This window comes from Suillus subalutaceus (genome assembly GCF_016647625.1).
Source record: "Suillus subalutaceus strain FC151 chromosome Unknown DFJ58scaffold_9, whole genome shotgun sequence".
NCBI classification, from domain to species: domain Eukaryota; kingdom Fungi; phylum Basidiomycota; class Agaricomycetes; order Boletales; family Suillaceae; genus Suillus; species Suillus subalutaceus.
Genome location: NW_024540258.1, coordinates 384,586 through 403,634, shown reverse-complemented (window position 1 = coordinate 403,634; position 19,049 = coordinate 384,586). Strand labels below are relative to the sequence as shown.

At 48.9% G+C, this 19,049-nt stretch overlaps 6 protein-coding genes across 6 annotated transcripts; all 6 read left to right on the top strand.

The window, feature by feature from the left end:
* The first annotated feature begins 830 nt into the window (after positions 1 to 830).
* On the top strand, positions 831 to 2,536 carry DFJ58DRAFT_763350 (ribosomal protein S2, flavodoxin-like domain-containing protein). The gene is made up of 4 exons (XM_041388609.1): positions 831 to 952; positions 1,118 to 1,260; positions 1,341 to 1,979; positions 2,033 to 2,536. Exons 2-4 carry the CDS (start codon positions 1,125 to 1,127, stop codon positions 2,137 to 2,139), a joined length of 882 nt encoding a protein of 293 aa, XP_041249206.1. The 5' UTR covers positions 831 to 952; positions 1,118 to 1,124; the 3' UTR covers positions 2,140 to 2,536.
* Positions 2,537 to 4,713: 2,177 nt separating this feature from the next.
* DFJ58DRAFT_763342 (glycoside hydrolase family 18 protein) lies at positions 4,714 to 6,270 on the top strand (the record flags this gene model as incomplete). Its single annotated transcript, XM_041388608.1, has 4 exons — positions 4,714 to 4,860; positions 4,914 to 5,059; positions 5,135 to 5,759; positions 5,814 to 6,270. Coding segments are annotated over 4 exons (1,092 nt in total), but the record flags the coding sequence as incomplete, so codon positions are not given.
* A 2,873-nt stretch (positions 6,271 to 9,143) lies between these two features.
* DFJ58DRAFT_640524 (uncharacterized protein) lies at positions 9,144 to 9,530 on the top strand (the record flags this gene model as incomplete). The annotated part of the gene is made up of 1 exon (XM_041381342.1): positions 9,144 to 9,530. A coding segment is annotated over one exon (387 nt), but the record flags the coding sequence as incomplete, so codon positions are not given.
* A 367-nt stretch (positions 9,531 to 9,897) lies between these two features.
* DFJ58DRAFT_495478 (kinase-like domain-containing protein) lies at positions 9,898 to 12,793 on the top strand. The gene is made up of 11 exons (XM_041380682.1): positions 9,898 to 10,578; positions 10,652 to 10,740; positions 10,794 to 10,899; positions 10,950 to 11,237; positions 11,286 to 11,351; positions 11,402 to 11,451; positions 11,510 to 11,554; positions 11,608 to 11,697; positions 11,755 to 11,867; positions 11,929 to 12,044; positions 12,103 to 12,793. The coding sequence occupies exons 1-11, from the start codon at positions 10,320 to 10,322 to the stop codon at positions 12,717 to 12,719; spliced, it is 1,839 nt and encodes a 612-aa protein (XP_041249203.1). The 5' UTR covers positions 9,898 to 10,319; the 3' UTR covers positions 12,720 to 12,793.
* A 1,962-nt stretch (positions 12,794 to 14,755) lies between these two features.
* On the top strand, positions 14,756 to 15,204 carry DFJ58DRAFT_652640 (uncharacterized protein; the record flags this gene model as incomplete). Its single annotated transcript, XM_041381700.1, has 2 exons — positions 14,756 to 14,812; positions 14,863 to 15,204. 2 exons carry the CDS (start codon positions 14,756 to 14,758, stop codon positions 15,202 to 15,204), a joined length of 399 nt encoding a protein of 132 aa, XP_041249202.1.
* A 491-nt stretch (positions 15,205 to 15,695) lies between these two features.
* Positions 15,696 to 18,887, top strand: DFJ58DRAFT_495459 (kinase-like domain-containing protein). Its single transcript, XM_041380681.1, has 7 exons — positions 15,696 to 16,355; positions 16,403 to 16,469; positions 16,523 to 16,813; positions 16,866 to 17,622; positions 17,681 to 17,967; positions 18,016 to 18,244; positions 18,296 to 18,887. Exons 1-7 carry the CDS (start codon positions 16,126 to 16,128, stop codon positions 18,676 to 18,678), a joined length of 2,244 nt encoding a protein of 747 aa, XP_041249201.1. The 5' UTR covers positions 15,696 to 16,125; the 3' UTR covers positions 18,679 to 18,887.
* Positions 18,888 to 19,049: the final 162 nt, after the last annotated feature.

Below are 19,049 nucleotides of genomic sequence, written 5' to 3'. Positions count from 1 at the left end.
AGCATTACATAATGACACTAGGCGCCGTCGCTGACGATGAACTTGCTTAATTTGTCATCATGATGATAGCTCTCGCCAGCGACCGATTTTCTCCCAAATCGTTAGCTTCTCCACTGCATGCAGTTTAGTGTTTTCGATTTTGATTTTAATCGTATGAGATGGCATATGACCTTGCTTGCAAGGTCACAGAACTCAGTCACTGAAGTTACTCACGAAGAAACAAACGACGCCATATTACCAAGACTCGGTACCCAGACTTTATCGATACTTAGATTTACGTCCAATGAGAAAGTAGCCAACTGGAGCCAGACCAAACCCAACGTGTTTCCGGGCATTCCATTGAAGTTGACCGTTATCCGAGCCTCTATGTAGTAATAGAAGACCTTGCTTCGTTGAACCTTCACGTCTGTATGGAATGGATGGTTAGCGAGAGCAGCGGAAGTAATAGTACTCACCTCATCCTACAAGAGTGTCTCTCGCAGTGACAGGAATGATGCCTGACCAGTTGGTTACGGGCCATGTAACTCCTGACGTGGACCTACGTGGACACTAAAAAATCGTGTCCCTGACTACAGTACTAGGCTTACTATCACACTCCAGAATGAATATTGACGTGTGTCGCCTAGAAAGAAACCGACTCCGGATCTTGAAGGTTCAGTTCTGTCATTCCTCGCAAGCTCGAAGAGCGCCCTTTTACGTCTGAGTTAACCACCATAAGACTAGACCGGCGTCGAAAGCGATGAAACATATATGTAGTTGTGGTCCTGGATCAGGAACTCAGTACTCAAGTGACCAACCGCATGGCGTGGGAATAATCCGGTAGTTACCGAGCGGACTGTCTAAGCATACTACCTCTAAACACTGTCGAGGGAGCATAGCGAGCTCAAAGGAATCGAAAACCCCCAGCCAAACGTCGTAGCAAGTCGACGTCCAGCACAAAACTACGCTTACGGTATGTTTGAACATCTCATCGTTCTAATTTGCGCAGTTTTCATTGGTGGATCGGGTGGATTGACGATGTAGAAGGCGGATGGATGTATGATATTGGTGGAATATATGGGTTATATAGGAATTCTCAAACGACGAACATTATACTGATCTCTACTACTGTGTCCAGGCCCATCATGTCGTCAAAACTTCCCTCCGTCCTGAGCGCAACTGACGAGGAGATCCAGCTCCTCCTGGCAGCGCAATGTCACATTGGCACAAAAAACTGCGATAAGCAGATGGAGCCTTATGTCTGGAAGCGCCGCGTTGACGGTTAGTCCGCTCTCAAAATCATGTTCACGCCTCTCATGCACGAATTCTATTTGCGCTATCTTGAATTCTTGTGTGCACAGGCATCCACATTCTCAACATTGGCAAGACTTGGGAGAAGCTTGTCTTTGCTGCGCGTGTGATCGCCGCCGTCGAGAACCCTAACGACGTCTGTGTCATCTCTGCTCGCCCCTACGGACACCGTGCAGTCCTCAAATTTGCTGCCAACACCGGCGCACAAGCCATTGCCGGCCGTTTCACCCCTGGTTCCTTCACGAACTACATCACCCGCTCTTTCAAAGAGCCCCGTCTTATCATCGTCACCGATCCTCGCGTTGACCACCAGGCGATTCGCGAGGCATCGTATGTTAACATCCCCGTCATTGCTCTTTGCGACACGGATGCACCCCTCAAGTTCGTTGACGTTGCCATCCCCACAAACAACAAGACTCGCCATTCGATTGGTTTGATTTGGTGGTTGCTCGCACGGGAGGTGTTGAGGCTCCGTGGGACGATCCCTCGCACTCCTGATGGCTGGAATGTGATGGTTGACATGTTCTTCTACCGCGACCCTGAAGAAGTGGAGAGGCAACAACAGGAGGAAGCACAGGCTAAGCTTGCCGCTGCTGAGCCAGAGGCCCAGGGTGGTCTGTCGGAGTGGGATGCCCCATCCGCTCCTCAGCCAGGCTCGATCAACCCTGCTCTTGTCGCCCAAGACGGTGGTGAGTACAGGTGCCGTGCCGTGATTTTACCTATATTTACCCATGTGTTTCAGGTGCTCTCGACTGGGCAGCAGATGCTGCACCTACTACCGATTGGTCAGCGGAGCCTGCTTCAGGTGGATGGGGAGCGGAACCCACTACTACCAGCGGGTGGGATTAGGCGTCGTACGCGATGTAATTCTCGATGTGCATGCTTTGCTTCCTCTCCCTTTACATCTTTCGACATGCAAAATATGACATCATGGTCTCCCTCTCGTATGTGGTGTATATGTTCGCCATATTTTAAGCACGAATTTCACATCAATGCCTATGGTCTAATGGTGTCGATGAGCTTCCAGGCAGCATCCAGTATGTTATGTGCCTTGCAAGGATAAAACCATTTGCATTCAAGACTGAATGAACTTGTTGTACCTGCAATGATCGATCTCTGTCATCTGAGCGTTTTAACATACTTCGTCAAGCCATCTTTGGCTGGCATTTTCATTGAAGCTTTGCACAGATAGTCCACAGCTGTGTCCTTATATAAGCTCCATGATGAACTTCCTATCTGCGCGTCTTGTAAATTTTACATATGAATTTCTCAATGAAAATTTCACTGAAGCAAATCAAATTTGTGAACCATGTGCGTACAGAAAACTCGTATGATACAAAATAGAAATCCATCAGACAGACGCTCTACTCGCTGGCTCCATTTCACTAAACTGCAAGCAGTCGTGCGAAAGACAGAACCAAACGTCCTCGAGACCCCACGTAAACGTAAAGGCCATGTTCTCTGTCGAACGAGAGAGCGCGAATGTCATCGAGTGGATTTGAAGGATGTGGTATGTGTAAACATGCGAGACTCGAGTTAGTTTCTATAAAATAGATCCTAGCTGAGTATGTTCTAAGGATTCAATCACTTGGATGAAAGGTTTATATATCTTTTCGACCTGGCCCGTGCGCGACACTCCCACGGCTCCCTCATGATTTACTGACGTTGATACGGGCGCTTTCGCGTTCTGTTTTTATTATGATGCTCTGACGAGGGCAGCTATAACATCATCTAGCTGGCTGATTCTAGTCAACTTAGCATGGAACATACGACTTGAAGCTTTGAAGTTGTTCGCGGTGCGATTATTTACTACCTTAACCACAGCCACCGTGGCTTATGTGGGGGAAATGACCTCATTGACAGCCTACAGATTGCCGAGACTGTTCCTTTCCCCAACTGCACGCAGCGAGGACACCGAGTCGGACATTTTGACCGACACCATCCCAACAGGCACAGCGGCTGAGCGCTGAGTAACAACAATCGCGGATAGTTGGATAGGCTCGTAGGGTGGATTCTATCCCGTTTCAACCTAGACTAGTGACCAGTCCATCCTCCAACGATAGGACGGACTAGTCTGACCCCTCCGCTCCTCTCTGATTACTAGGTGATGTTTTGCTCCGTATTACCCACCTTGGCTGTATAATCAGGTTCAATCCGATATTTCCGTTCCGCGATATTATCATTACTTTCGGCAATGAGTCATTTCGTCGTCGTGGCACCTCGTGGCACGGTTCAACGAAATGCCGGCGTCACTATGATGTGCACGACCGTCGGTGTTTCCTCGCGTCGGGGACTTATTTCCGCTGTACCCGGTATACCGGCAAACTGTGAAAAGGTTTTTGATGCGGATATTTTGCCACGTCCTGCACAGTGCGGCCTGCCACGTGAATTAGTCTCCATGGGCAGAAGTCTTACGTTCCTTCGTTCTCGTGTTGTGAATTCAGCGCTTACAAGTTTATTTCGATCACAGCTTGACTGGGGCTGAATGTATTTCCTTGTTGAGCAGGTAGTCCTGGTTTCGCCTAGCGGAAAAGGCCAGTGACCCCGGTGTACCCACCGAATGTCGAATTGGAGGGCATAAAGACCATACATACGGTCTTTGACTGACATCTGTACGTGTTTGAATAAGATCGCTATCGGTCTGCTCAAACAAATCAATTTATCAAGGAGCCTTGGTTCCAGTCAGGAGCAACTGATGATGCTTGCGTTCGGTACGTCAAAGACAACGGGATGTCTGACCATGTACTTTTGAAAGAGAGTGCATGCCAAGACGGTGACGCCGTTTTTAGGCAATGTTATGAGATGGGATTTGGACTGATTCGCTGGTGATTTCGCGTAGAGTATTGTCATATATTTTGCGCTATGAAGTTGCTGTTTTCTGGAACCTCGTAGATTCTCGCATATTGTGGTCAACTGTCGGCGGTCGTCCTCTCTCGAAAATATCGGGAAACCAAATTGCGATAACCGAGGACCGCTTCCATGGTACGGAGTCACCCGTACAGCAAGATCGCAATTGATGCCAGTCTTCTGATTCGTAACCGCACATATTAACAATTTGGCTCCCAACGCAACAACCTCTTAACCTAGTTCAATTTTGATTCACTCAGGATGGCAGAAAAGCTATAAGAAGTCGTCACGATTACAATTCCCCCAAGTCTCTCGAGTCTCTCGTCATGTTATCCACCCTCGTTTTACCTCTTTTTGCCCTGTCCGTTGTAAGTGCGAGCCCGTTTGCCACCCATTCCATTGCTGCCCGTTCCAATATTGCCGCCCATTCTAATGCTGCTCGCTCTATTGCTGCTCGTTCCACCACACCCATCGCAGCAGCCTGGTACGCCGGATGGCACGCCACTGAAGGATTTCCGCTCTCTTCAATTAACTGGGAGAAGTACAACACAATGTACTACTCGTTTGCGTAAGTTGCCTGTCTCCCCAATAAACTTTAATGAGGTGATTAACGCGATCATGTTTTTTTCTCTTAGAGAGACCACTCAGGATGTCAACAGTCTAAGCCTGGTAGGCTCCGATGGCGAGTTGCTCCCTCAGTTCGTCTCTGAGGCCCATGCACATGTGAGCAAATAAAAATTTATCGCTCCTACAATTAATGTCTAACCCATGCGCAGGGTGTTGAGGCCCATATTGCTGTCGGAGGCTGGACTGGGAGTATTTGGTTCTCTTCCAACCTTGCCACTGCCGAAAACCGGACGGCATTTGTCCTGACCGTGGCAGAATTTGCTTCAAAGTACAATCTCGATGGCATCCAGTTTGAGTAGGTTGATTCTTGTAACTCCGACACCGCATATTGACCCTGATTTGCGATAGCTGGGAGTACCCAAACCATCAGGGAATCGGCTTGCAACACCATTAGTGCGAACGACACGGCAAATTTCCTCGCATTCCTCCAAGAGCTTCGCATAAACATAGTAGAAAGAAAGCTCACCATCTCGGCGGCCGTGTCTCTCGCACCCTTCGATGACGCTACTGGAAATCCTTCTGCTGACGTCAGTGAGTTTGCGAAGGTACTCGATTACGTCGCTGTGATGAACTACGACGTTTGGGGTCCTTGGCTCCCGAATGTGGGGCCTAACTCACCGTTGAACGATACCTGCGCTGCGCCCGCGCAACAACAGGGTTCTGCTGTTTCTGCAGTCGAGGCTTGGACGAAGGCGGGGATGCCAATCAACCAGATCGTGCTCGGTGTTCCTACCTATGGTCACTCATTCAGCGTCGCTCCCTCTGACGCCTTCACGACTAGCAAGAAGGAACTAGCTGCATTCCCCACCTTCAACGCCTCGAACCAGCCCTTGGGCGATAAATGGGATGACGCTGGTTCTGTTGATGTCTGTGGCGTTCACGAGGGCGCAGGTGGCGATTTCAACTTCTGGGGCCTCATTGACGGCGGTTTCCTTACCAAAGAAGGCAAGGTTGCTGATGGCATCCACTACAGATACGACACCTGCAGTCAGACGGTAAATATAATTGTTTACTCTGAAGGAGGAATGCTCATTTCGTTGCTTTTACAGCCGTATGTGTACAATGAGACTTCACAAGTTATGGTCTCCTTCGACAACGCCGAGTCGTTTGCTGCCAAGGGCAAGTATATCAAGAACACCGGGCTGCGCGGTTTCGCGATGTGGGAAGCTGGTGGTGATTACAACAACATACTCCTCGACTCTATCATCAGTGCCGCTGCGTGATAGATACGTCACCACCGTTCGGGGACCGAAACAACCTTATCGACGCATCACACTCATTAGTATATCACTACGTTCCTTACATACCTTATTGCTATTAGGCTCGTTGCCAGAACAAAGGGATAAAAAACTCCCTTTGTTCACGGCGCCGCTGTATCATTGGCTGCAACGCCTTTATCCTCTCGTTTTTGATAACCTTACAGTGTTTCTATAAGTAGTTAGCTTAATCATAAACCAGTTCTTGAGTAAGTACCGAATCACATGCTAGAGGCAACCATTCACCCTCCGAATTCACGTGGAAGTATGAAGAGCGCAACGAGCATAAATCAAGCAAATCATTTGTCATTAAGTCCTAGATAACAACAGACACGGACAAGTGGCTGAACGGGATGCGCATGTGAAACAGATGTGACCATCGAAAAGACATTTCCAAATGGATAAATTAGAAATATCATTGCGAACAAAGCATAATCACCTCAATCATTTTTTCCTGAAACGATTTTAGTAGCATACACCTTCAGGTCCCCAAAAAGGCCCTCTCTTGGTTCCTTTCAAACCTTCTTAGGTTAGACACCGAAAAAGTTTGTATGACATATCTTCAGCTTCCGAAGGCGGTGCAAAACGTATAAAATACGAACGAATTCCTGAATGAATGTAAGTGAAGGACGATGATCGAGCTTGTAGAGCCGCAGTGGTGCTAAGCGTAGACGCCCTTGTTGCGCGTGGGGGTTTCATGGCCTGATTCTGAGTCAGCTCTTGACACCTCCATGCACATTAATGGAGCGGAGCAGGTGCATGAGGAGGGTCGGTTGAAGATGTCTCCCAGTCAGATTGTCAAAGGTCAATTTACAGACTCGAACCATCTGACTGGGAGACTGATCTCGAGCTGCGGACGTGAACATAGCGCAATCGCTGGCAGGGTGTCGGACTGGCCATTAATATCGCAGGCAGCATAAATCGCCATCTGTGAGCTGGCCTGTGCATTAATTATGAGTCATGACGGTGATAATCAATGGGCTTGGATTGATGATAAGAATCAATTTGAAAAGCAACTTATCGTCGGGCCGTAGACGCGACGTGTTTTCAAACTCCGTCGTAAAACGCGTTGACCATATGCGAACGCGTCTCCACGTGACTCATATACTCTTGACTGTTTACCGCCATGTCTTCCGCATATATGCGGTCGGTATCTCCTCCTCCAAACCTCCCAGCAAAGCTTCGGAGGAAAAGTTCCTCAGCCTCTGTCAACGCGCCATCGTTATATGAGCCGGATGACAATGATCTATATTCTCCGTCACCCGTGACATCTCCGTTACCCTCGTCATCACCACTTTCGACACCGATATGCTCTTCCCCTCCAAATCATGTTGTGACTCGTTTTTCACATTCGCATTCACAATTTCGAAATTCATATGAAGAATCTCACCTGGAGTTTGATGATGCGCCGGGTTCACCAACGCCTTTCTACCATCGGGGTCGCACTTCCCAGTATATGGCCCACCAGCAGATGTCCGACAAGTACGGAAGTTATCCGGACAGTGATGATGAGATGGTGGATTCCGAGCCTTATCGTAGCGAAGACTTACTCGCTTGGCTTGACCCGCTTTACCCGGCACGTGATTTACCGGAAGACGTTGGGTGCGACCCCGAAAGCATGGATATTCATCTACGCCGAACATACTTTGCTACATCCTCCGAACGTGGTCGCTGGCAGAGCAGTCCAGTCATACCTCGAACGTACAACGCCATGTCGTTTACATCCAGTCCAATACGCCCCTACAGGGGGCATTCAACCCCTGTGAAAAGCAATACTCGAGACGTGAAGTCCCCTTTGTTGGAATTCCGTGATTTTGTCCGTAGGCAATCGACGAGTGGAGTAAAGGAAGATCCGTCAAGCTCCCCATTTCTTGCAGCCAGCGATAACAATGATATTGAGGACTATCGTAGTCTTTCGCCCCTTCCTCCGTCATCTCCACCCACGTCCCCGATGTCACTGGCACCGTCGCAGCCAGACGATTGTGCATTACTTGATGATGATGTTGTCCTCGACGACGATTGCAATCCAGATGATGTGAGTTTAATTTCGGTATCTTAACCCGTTTATTTACGATTGAACATGTATGTGCATGTTGTGTAGTTGGATCCCAAGCAGCAAAACACCCATTCAGCCAATGTCACGCCACGTGACGTTCTTACCTCCGACTCCGAGGGTCCCTTACTATTAGCCTCGGAACATGCGTTAAACGCAGCCTCAACCGCGTGCCTCTCTTCCTGTACGAACGAGGCAACTCATCAGCCTCTTAAACTTTGCCTGCCCCCATTAACACTATTACCCTGACTTCCACCACTGAGATCGAGCCGCGATCGTACCTGCATTCGCCTACAAACACGTTACTAGGATTTAGTGCATACACTAATATCCCGTCCGCCGTCACTCCCCCACCTCACTTGAGTGAAGAAGAAATGGGGCTTGCAGCCAGAAACACGGCATCTAGTGGTGTGGTCGACACACAAGTCGGTCAATGCGACAACGCTACATCGCAGTCTATGCAAATTCGTGTTTCGAGTGTCGCTGCAGTATCAGCAGGCACAAACCCGGTTGACCCACTCCTTGCCACCTCCACCGCCATCCCACATTCTCCTTTGAAGACGGTGAAGAAGCCACGACCAAGTTTTAGTGACGGGGAGTTCGTGCAAGGGAGCAGCGCGTTACAGCCGCAGCCCCAAACTGCACGTAGGAGCAGCATGTCGCGTCCCAATTCTCCAGACAAAGGGGTCGGTTTGACGAAAGAGCCGTCAAGGTCCCAACCTGAGCCCAAGCTAAGACAGGGACTGAAGCGGGAGGACTCCGTCTCATTTGTTACGCCTGCACATAAGAAACCTCGGCTCTCAGAGGATATGGACCGTGATACGGACCAGGGGCCCAGACGCAAACAACGCCAGCATAAAACTTCCTCGAGTGCGAAGGAGAAAGTCACAGTTGGCAAATCACGGTCACGATCCCGCTCGTGTCTCAAATCAAAACCTTCTGGAGAGGATTTGCGCACACAAGTTACTCGAATCTGTGACGAGCCTCAATCACGCAATGGTTCCGAACCTTCCACGACGAAGGCCGAAGATTCCTCTGCTGCGCCAGCACTCCTTGATCCAGAGCAAGTTGAGCTTACAGGCATGCTTGTAGAGGCTCTCGCCACATCGCGTGCCTCGTCTATGGACCCGCTTGCTCTTCACACTGCTATTACCAAAACGCACCCCCATCTCAAAACGAAACACAATAAAAAAGAGTGGCTTAACATCATTCTAGTCATGCTTGAAGCGGGGCGCGAGCGATGTGGAATGTTCGAAAAAGTTCAAAGTAGTGGGACGGACGGGGCAAAGCAGGCAAGGTGGTTTTATGTCTCTGAGAGGGATGAAGACCGTGAGCGTGCGGAGCTACTGGAGGAGCTTATGCCAAAGCAGAAGAGGAATGAGACGAAGAAATTCAAGAAGTATTATTATCCCCCACTGCAGAAGGTTTCGAGGTGGGACTCGGAGGATGCAATTTGACATGCTCTACTTGGGGAGTGACTTTTCAAATTTTTGCGCGACACTTTCGATCTTCAGCGTTTGATCTGGACCCTCGTGGTTACTGATCTATTTACCTTTTGTTGATGTTCAGACCTCCCCTCCTATTAGTGCCCCCGATCGCGGTTTTTTTGTCGCATTATGACTGTAGCCCCACCACTTATCTATGGTAACGAAGAAACACTAATTGTTTCTTGAGACCGGTCCCCTGGCCTAGACTCGAAGTTTACGATAAAAAGAGGGCAGTGCGAGCCTATGCGAGCTCCCAGTTTGGCTTGAATTCAATTGAAAATTCGGACACCGCTTTTAGTCGCGCAATTGAGTTGGGCACGTGTTATGCTTTTGTCGCGTCGTCTTGAGTAAACTGGGGTCGTTAATACCGCACCCGCGTGAAAGCCACCGTCTGACGGTTTGCGCTTGACTTTCTTGTGCTTAGACTTGATCCTTTTGCGCAAAAAAATCTGTTTCCGTGGAATTATCTTTTCCTATCTTTCTCCTTCCAACGTTGACGACGGCCAAAGCATCATCAAAGCGCGTCCGCTTACGCAAGTTTCCTTGGTTTTCCACTTTTAATTGGAGGACTTTGTTGGTTTTTATCGCTTGTAGCCCTTTGTTGCTGTGGGTGCTCAGACGACTGAAGCAATTTATCAAAGTCACCACTTCCCCAGGAAATTCATTGACAGCCTATATAAACTTGCTTCTCGAACCTACCTTCTCAAACACCCCTCACTCAGCACGTAATTTGAAGAACAAACAGTCTCACTAGACATCATGATCCAATCATCACCCGCAGAGATCCCTAACGATTTGATGCCCCTCGATGATTCTATGATCGAGGAGACGCAACAAGCTACTCAATCCACCCAGCACGCGTCTCAACCGAATTCTGCAAATACCAATAGCCATCTGTGGGGCTACCTCCAGCCATGCAGCAACGTGCTTCGCCGCCTCGATCTTTGGAAAGTTCAACCCGCAGCTTCAGTAGGAAGGGCTCCCGACAATGATATCATTCTCCCTGGGGGTAAAGTCAGTGAGTGTCTAGTGTATACTTGGTGGCGCTTTCTAGCGCGTTCGATGCTGCATATTGACGCGTCGCGATGTAGGCAATAAGCACTGTCGAATCACCTGGGATGGAAAGGAGGACAAAAACTCCGCAGTGACTGTTCTCGACACCTCCAGCAATGGTACTTGGGTACGCATCAGTAACGTAGCCTAATGATCATCGTTTGATGGTGAAATTTGCAGATCAACGGTGTCAAGATTGGAAAGGACAAAACTGCGGTCCTCAAGGAGGGAAATGAGATTGCGTTCGGTTCTCCCCATCCCCTACCCGGGGACCTTGAAGACTATCGTTAGTTATTTACATTCGTGTTGATCTTCGCTTATCGACGCATTTTTCAGGATTCATTTACCGGCACACCGCTGCCGGCCCCCCGCAGGGCGGCCTTCATGCTCAATATGATATCAGCCACGAGATCGGCAAGGGGTCATTTGCAACTGTCATGAAGGCTGTGTCGCGTGCGACGGGCCAGTGGTATGCCATCAAGGTTATCCAAGACCATAAGGTCAAGCGCGCCACTGTCAACAATAATGAAACGGCGTTTGCACGAGAGATCAGTATTTTGGAACGGCTCCATCATCGGAATATCTGCCAGATGAAGGAAGCCTTTTTTGAAGATAATAGTATCAGTGCGTATATTCGCTGTACCCTACTGATCTAGCTGATCAATTGTGTAGATCTCGTCCTCGAATTTGTCGATGGAGGAGATTTACTTGATTACATATTAAGAGAGGGCGGTCTTAGTATGTTGTTCGGTTTGTCGACGCTTGGTGATTCTCAGGCTTATTTTCAGAGGAGCCGCTGGCTGTCCACATAATAGCGCAAGTTTGCGATGCCCTCGCAGTAAGTCAACTCGCTGTGTGATACCGTAAATCCTCTGAATTCTATCTCCCGTTCAAAGTACATCCATAGCAAGGGGATCGCACACCGTGACTTGAAGCCCGAGGTAATGGATTTCCCTTGAAGCGGTTGATTCCATTATGAATGTTGGTTGTTTAGAACGTACTGCTAACTACGGAAAATCCCCCCACCGTCAAAGTTGCCGACTTCGGTCTCGCCAAGGTTGTCGATAGCGTCACATTCCTCAGAGTCAGTAATTTCATCTTTGGCTACCTAACATGTCACTGATGGATCTATGCCCCGCAGACTATGTGCGGTACACCCGCATATCTCGCCCCCGAAGTTGTGACCCAGCAAAACCAGGAAGGCTATGATCACCTTGTTGACAGTTGGAGCGTTGGGGTGATCGTGTTCTGCATGTTAGCATGAGACCCGTGTATGCCATGTCCTTGTTCGCTGATCTGGAGGTGCTTTTCACAGGTTTACATTGTCAAGCCCCTTCATCGAAGATGAGAATCAACGTGATCTCAAGGTCAGGATCGCAGAACGCACAATTCAATGGAGCACTTTAGATAGTGTAGACGTCTCTCCGCTGGGTACGCTTTCCCCACCAATTTTTGCAACACGCTGATTTACGGATGTGTGGTCGAACAGCGAGGAACTTCATTGTGAGGTTGCTCGAGCATGACCCTCGGGATCGTATGTCTCTGAGCGCAGCCTGCACTCACCCATGGCTTGCCGACGTTCCAACACTCTCCCATCTTCAGCCTCGCGCTATTACCGACTCCTCTGTCGCATCTATCCAAGACGGTGCTTCCTGTGTCTCCTCGCTCGACGAAGATGCGGAGATGACTGATGGTTCAAGCGAACCCACGGTAACCGAGGGCCTCGACAAACTCCACCTGCGCCAACAATCTGCCCGTGCGCCCCTCCATCAAGAAATCACAAATAGCGTGCGAAATGGGAAGCGCAAGTTGGACCCACAAAGCCCTCCACCGGATGTGGACGTCGAGAATGGGAATCTGAAAAAGCTACGGCGGGTACCGGAAGCAAATGGCCCCACTACGCGCACCAGAGCTGCAAAGGGACGTGGGCGTGGTGGTGCTTCGTCACCACTGGCGCGATTGCAGGAAGCAGCGGTTGGGATGGTCGTAGAGGAGGAGCATCTAGAGGACGAGGAGGAGGTGGAGGAGGCTGCCAGTGCTGCATCACATGCTCCACCGAGAAAATCTGCTCGCGTATCTCCCAAGAGGGGAGGACGCCGGGGGTAAGAAGGTGAATGTGTGTAATATCTTATGCTTGGTTTATTGGTTGCCTCTCGTCCCATTTGTATTGCCAGCGCTTATCCCTTGTCCCCCCACTCGCTATGTCACCTCGATAACTCACATTCGTTAATTTACTGCTATATTCTATCGATATTCATTCATTTGCTATGAGAATGCTATTCAAGTTGTCCGTTTTCTGTTTGATCGTTGAGTCCTCGGGTGTTTCAGCGTCAACATACAGCAAGTGTAATAGTGCTATGAAGTGTCCATATGCAGCACGCGGTAATAGATAATAACCACGGGCCATCAAACCAAAATAAACAACGTGGCCGTAGCTTACTGTCTTCCCTTGATAGCATGATGAGAATTTGGGACGTCCAAAAGCGACAATTGGTGGGCGGACTGCTTCAGTACAGTGGTCTGAACCGAGTGGAAAAGCAGACCACACATGTCCGTGCTGCGGATGATAGATGATGATCGATGACGTTGTGAGCGATTTCATTGATATTATCGAGGAGAAGCAAAGATAGATTCCAAACGTGACGTCAAGAAATACTTCTGAAAGCGTTGCGAGAATGGCCACTTAATCTGCTAAAGACCTCGCTGCCGGATGCACATGAGAAAGTAGTGGTCATAGGTGTCGCATGAAGGGTGCCTGCTTGCATGGGCCAAGTCAGAATGCCGCGCATCCTCGAACGTAGGTTATTGTGTCTCTATCCAAGAATACCCCAAAGTGGGCCAAAGCACATATAGCGATCATGATGCTGGTAGTATTTGCAGACTAGTCAATAGGACCTAGTAAGTTGAGCTGTCGCCACAACTCCATAGGGACGGCCTTGAGTAGTACCTGCGATATTTTGGGCCCGGAAAACGCTAATAGCAATGAGCGCTGTCACTGGCGTGGGCTATAATAATATCATACGACGCGGAAGGCAGCCACTTGCGCATCTACGGTGGCGTCTTGAGCCTCTTAAAGACCCCTCAAACAGAGATTTCTTAAAGGACTCTAGTCGATTGAAATAATAATGAAAAGAGCGGTAAACATCCGAATGACATACCTTAAGAAATACTTCAGTTTTCCGCTGGTGCAAGACGATCGCGTCCGCGTTACTCAGAATTCCGAACCTCCGCATCCAACTTAGTCCTCCTCGAGAAATCACCAATACCGTTTGGCACGTAACGCATTCTTCATTATCAAAGTTGTCTAGAAACCCTGCTGGTGCTGACTGTGATTAACACCGCTCATGACCAGGGTTAGCCAAGTAAGTTGGTCCAAGATCATTCTGATGTGCTGGGCGGATCTCGCAGTAGCGGCGAACCTATCTTTGGTCTATCATTTAGTAGAATTCTTTTATTCTCATGCATTTGATGTCCTGGAGGCTCGGAGGAATATGATGGTATGGCCGCAGGTCACACGATGGCGGTAGAACCGTGCATAGATAGCAGACGACAAATCGCCGACGATGCACCATGTGCATGTGCATGAGGTAATTACTTACTACTTGCAGTACTAGTGGCCGCTCAGGCTAATCGGTTCAGTCAGTCACGCATGCGGCATGGTCAGTACTGCTATTCAAATTACCGTTGCTACATCATGATCAACTCAACTTGTTCAAGTCGAATTCGCGGCCGTTCTCCCCGTCATGTTCTTTTCCTCAAGCTCCAGGCCGTACAGACCATTGAGTCTGACACCACAAGAAGTCATCGACTCTGAGAGTGATGATGACCACAAAGCAAACCTGCATAAGACTTCGCGAACTGTGCTCCACTGGCCTCTTGTCGTTGTAATCTTCTGCACCTTCATCAACCTGTTACTGGTCTCTCCCCCTGCCTTCCTCCAAGGTTCTTCAGCATCTTCAGACAAACTTATCACTCGAAAGAATGTCCACCTTCTCCGTCGTCCTTCTCAATATATCCGATTTGATGAGATCGCACGACCGTCACCTCCTATTCCGAGAGAGTTCACAAATTTCCCCATGTCTGTTAGTTTGGTGGATCATTCTGCGCCAAGTCATGTTTTCAATGACTATCTTGCAATGCGCATGACACGTACTGGCACAATCTCACCTGATGACCGCAAAGTACATGCTACACAAACTGTTGGTTTATCTTCCATTTTTCTGTGTTCTATTGACTGATGGAATAGAAGGTTTCAACAATATTTCAATTCAGAGCGATCGACTGGGGCATGGAAAATTGCGAATTGCACGTCGCCCTTCCGCCTGTGGAACGACCAACTACACTTGCTTTATACCGCCTCAATGCCACTGTACCAGTTGATATTTCAACCTTATCGTTTAACGTCCGACCGACACGGGTCGCGAAACTTGGTAACATAGTGCCAGGGAAAGACAGCTTGGACTGGCACAGAAAACTTTCTTGTGCGATGGACGACGTCCTTGTTTTTGAGTTAGCATGTTCGGAGGACGAACCAAGCGGTAGCTGCGATATAGAATGGTGGCAAGCTCACAAGGAGACTGCACCTGGTTAGCACTTCACCACTCTCTATGAGATTTGCTGACAGCATAATTGAACATCTAGCTGTCTACATGATCCAGCGCTCCACTGCGTAATTTTCGTCGGATTTTGGTCATCGAGACGAAACATTTCGTTTATTTAACAGGTTTTGGCATCCGGTTACAATCCTATGCAATCCATCCCACTTGCCATCAGCCATCTTACTCGTGTACTATCCCTTCCGGTGCAATCGGCTCCCTACAGAGGTCGGCAGTCACGCGAACGTCACTGTAAGTCATATCATGCGTTTCATAAGTCAGCTCAGCAGTCAAGCAGGAGCGCAAGTTCAGTTAGTATTCGGCGTGACCGAATACTAAGTACGAGGGTGGCTATGCTACATGTCCAACTCGCCGGTTATTATGTAAGCTTAGTACTAGGGGTGTCCTACAGGAAGCTTCGACGTTGACTCAACTCTTTACCCATCTTACCAAACGACATTCCAAGTGCAACACAGCTGTATATTCTGTAAAATGCCTCATGCTTTTGTTGTCGCAAAATTGATACCCCAGCGTTCAGCTAATTGGACATCTGGCTATGGAATCTTAAAAGCCACTTCCTTAGCAACTCGCCCTTTTCTAGCGCTGCGGATCTCGCGCACCGACATCGGGTATGATGGTGACCATTGGTGTGAAGGAGATTCTGTGTTTGCTATATCACCTCAGAAGCCAATCGGAGTGAATGAGGGGTGCTACTTTGCTCTTGGATCATCACTGGACGAAGGTAGCAGGATGCTGCATGTTGAGCCCCCTTTACATCCAGAAGGGGGGTACTCTCTATGTCCATACATTTCCAAAGCTTCTAGAACATTTCGAACTCGAGCCGCCAGTCTCTGTGGCTTATCTCCCGCATCGACTTGAAGAATCTAGTTACCTCACCTTCTGTCGTTCGGTCTTGGATGACTATGACAAAATCCTGCAAGAAAAAATACACGAATGAGCCGGATGAACGCTCATCTGGTGGTAGCGAACCGGTGGGGGACGGATGGTATAAGTGGAAACCCTATGAACAGACGGAAGGGGCGCTCAAACAAAATGGGTACGTTTTCGAATATTTGGAACCACAGAGTTTCGACTTGTCTGCTGTCGAACCACCATCCATTTATCAAGACTTACTTCTGTATAACCAGTATGTTGCCTCTGTTTAGTGCATTTCGTCATTCTCACTCGTTCCAGACTTACTGCAGACTACTCATGGATGGGTGTAACTGTTGCTGTGAATTGGGCTTTGAAGTGGAGAAATGTAGGTCACTAAGACATCACCCGCGACTTCTAACAGAAGGTTGGCTTTCATAGTTTGATCGTGTGCATGAAGCTCGACGGAGCAGCCTCCTCCTGCCGGATTCCTCGTTTAGTGGGAATGTACCGACCTTCGACGAAAATATCAAGGAACCTGCTCTATTACTCTGGTCGATAAAGGTTCCCTTTGACGGTGACCCCCCTACAAGTCCTCCATCGTCAGATAGTTGGACCTTTGATAGTGACTCGGAGCCCTGTGGTGAGCTCGACCTCGTCCCAGACTACATGTCTCCTGTGTCCGCTCCGTCCACCAGAGTTATTGTTTTTGACCTCTTTGGTACCATCTTAGTAAGTTTTGATATATCAGTCTCATGCGTGTGAGTTGCTCACACACAACCAGGATCGTGACGGTGCCATAAATGACGCTATGCGTCTTCTATCGCCCACGCATCCCGACAGACACCGACTGTCTGAATTGTATCTCGAATGCGAACTTATGAGACACAGAGACAACTCTGACGCACCATATACTACCATCGTGCAGCAAGCTCTGGAGGATGTCTGCATTTTTCTAGAAGTGCCGCTGAGCGAAGTCGTACTCCGCGAAGCTGTCCAGGCTATACTGCAACCTGGTTTATATGCAGATGCAGAAGCAGCTGTAGGGATGTTCCTGGATCAGGGTCACGCGCTGATTGGTCTTCCGATCCCGGACGCGAAGTCATTTTCACTTCCCCAACTTCCATCTGGTCTCAATATTGACGATGAACCTGCGCCCCTTTCGAACCTCTTTAGCCAAAACCATTCCACATTTTCGAGCTTCTTGGAGCGCTGTCGCTCAGCATGCAGTACCGCAGAAAAGAACCAAGTTCTTGTAACGACAGCCAGTTGTCATCAAGTGATGGAACCGGCAAGCATGGCAGGTTTCCCAACGGTTCTTGTTCGACGTCCTGGAGACCTGGGATCGAGAGTCGACCTCAGGACAAGTCACCCCACCCTATTGATAGACGGATTGCAAGCTCTACCGGTAAAGCTGCAAAACACCTCGCTTGTCCATTGTCCTTCACCGCCTCGGATGCAACCACCTATTGGCTCTCTAATGCCATTGCGCGTCCGTGGCATGTATCAGATGACGAAATCGCTTGGAATGGGAAGCTCTGGTACGTTCGTATGCCTACTGTTCTATTTCACAATTACTGATAGCCTGTGCCTTTACAGGACGTGTGACGAGTGCTTTCCATGTTCTCACAGGCTCAGAAGTTGCACTCAAATCAGGGACTGCATCGGAGGACACACCAGACATGCCTTGCGTAGTGCGTTACGAAGCTCTGGTGTATAGCCTCCTGCGCGGTCACCCAGGCATACCATCATGTAAATGGAGTGGTCTAGAACAAGGATCATATGTCTTGATTCTCGAACAACTAGGTGCGAATCTCGAACAGCTCCGCAGACTGTCCAGGGGCGAGCTTCCTTGGAAAACCGTAGTTATGCTCGGAGTCCAAATGGTAAGTGTGCCGAATACTCGCGCCAGTTCTGATATTGATTTTTGTCAGTTCAACAGAATCGAATTCGCCCATTCGCGAGGAGTCATCTTGCGGGACATCAAGCCTGGAAATTTCGCGATGGGCGTCGGGGAAAAGTCTCACATCGTCTATCTATTCGACTTTGGTTTGGCGAAACTTTACGTTGACCCATCCACAGGAGCACATATACCATACCGTGAAGACCGCGTTGCATTGGGGACCATGCCGTATTTGAGCTACAATGTGGATTTCGGACGAGGTTCGTGAACGTCACTCTCATTCATGCTCGTGGCTAATGAGCGAGGAGCAGAACAAGGACGGCGAGACGATCTTGAAGCATTGGGTAACGTCCTACTATATCTATTACATGGCCGTCTGCCCTGGGAAGATATCTACGCACAAAGCAAAGAGGCCCAATTGCGTCGAATTGGTGAGATGAAAGCTGGATCAGCATTTCGTGACCTGCTTGCGCGTTCTCCATCTGAGTTCACAACGTACTTCGATCACTGCCGTGGTTTGAAGTTCGAAGATAAGCCGAACTACGCGTTGTTAAGACAGTTGTTCAGCCAGATAATGGAGAGGGAAGGGTGGGCGGGAGATGCGAGGTTTGATCCACTGGATGGAAGTTCCGACAAAGGTACACTGGTGCCCGAAGAGTATAAGTTCGATGCCCGATTACAAAGGGAGATTTGACCACGCTACAGGTCATGATCCCTCGCTCTCTTTGGCTGAGAAAGAAAGCCTCGAGACCGTAAAGGTAAAGGAGAAAGTCAGACGTCCCGTATTGGACTTGAATTCCGCTGCGTTCAACTAACTCAACTCACCTGCTCACAACATCACGATGTATATATACTAGCTATCACGAATATTAGGTCGCACGATGGCTGTCGTAGCGGTAAAACCGTACGTAGCAGAAAGAAATTATGATGTCACTTTTGGGGTGTGGGTTCGGTACCTTCTAGTATCTCCAGGCTTTCCTGGAGGTGCACATACAGGCGGCAGCCCTCTATCAGGCTTCAGCGCGTGTCCTTTACCTAAGACAGGATAATTCCTTTGCTGAACCC

Bases quoted from the DNA above. Each gene is read 5' to 3' on its own strand.
- DFJ58DRAFT_763350 (XM_041388609.1), top strand. From the start codon at position 1,125: ATGTCGTCAAAACTTCCCTCCGTCCTGAGCGCAACTGACGAGGAGATC. The intron at 1,261-1,340 runs GTTAGTCCGCTC...TTGTGTGCACAG, and splicing joins CTGGAAGCGCCGCGTTGACG to GCATCCACATTCTCAACATT. The intron at 1,980-2,032 runs GTGAGTACAGGT...CATGTGTTTCAG, and splicing joins TCTTGTCGCCCAAGACGGTG to GTGCTCTCGACTGGGCAGCA.
- DFJ58DRAFT_495478 (XM_041380682.1), top strand. From the start codon at position 10,320: ATGATCCAATCATCACCCGCAGAGATCCCTAACGATTTGATGCCCCTC. The intron at 10,741-10,793 runs GTACGCATCAGT...TGAAATTTGCAG, and splicing joins CCTCCAGCAATGGTACTTGG to ATCAACGGTGTCAAGATTGG. The intron at 11,238-11,285 runs GTGCGTATATTC...TCAATTGTGTAG, and splicing joins TTTTGAAGATAATAGTATCA to ATCTCGTCCTCGAATTTGTC.
- DFJ58DRAFT_495459 (XM_041380681.1), top strand. From the start codon at position 16,126: ATGACTATGACAAAATCCTGCAAGAAAAAATACACGAATGAGCCGGAT. The intron at 17,623-17,680 runs GTACGTTCGTAT...GTGCCTTTACAG, and splicing joins GCTTGGAATGGGAAGCTCTG to GACGTGTGACGAGTGCTTTC. The intron at 18,245-18,295 runs GTTCGTGAACGT...AGCGAGGAGCAG, and splicing joins CAATGTGGATTTCGGACGAG to AACAAGGACGGCGAGACGAT.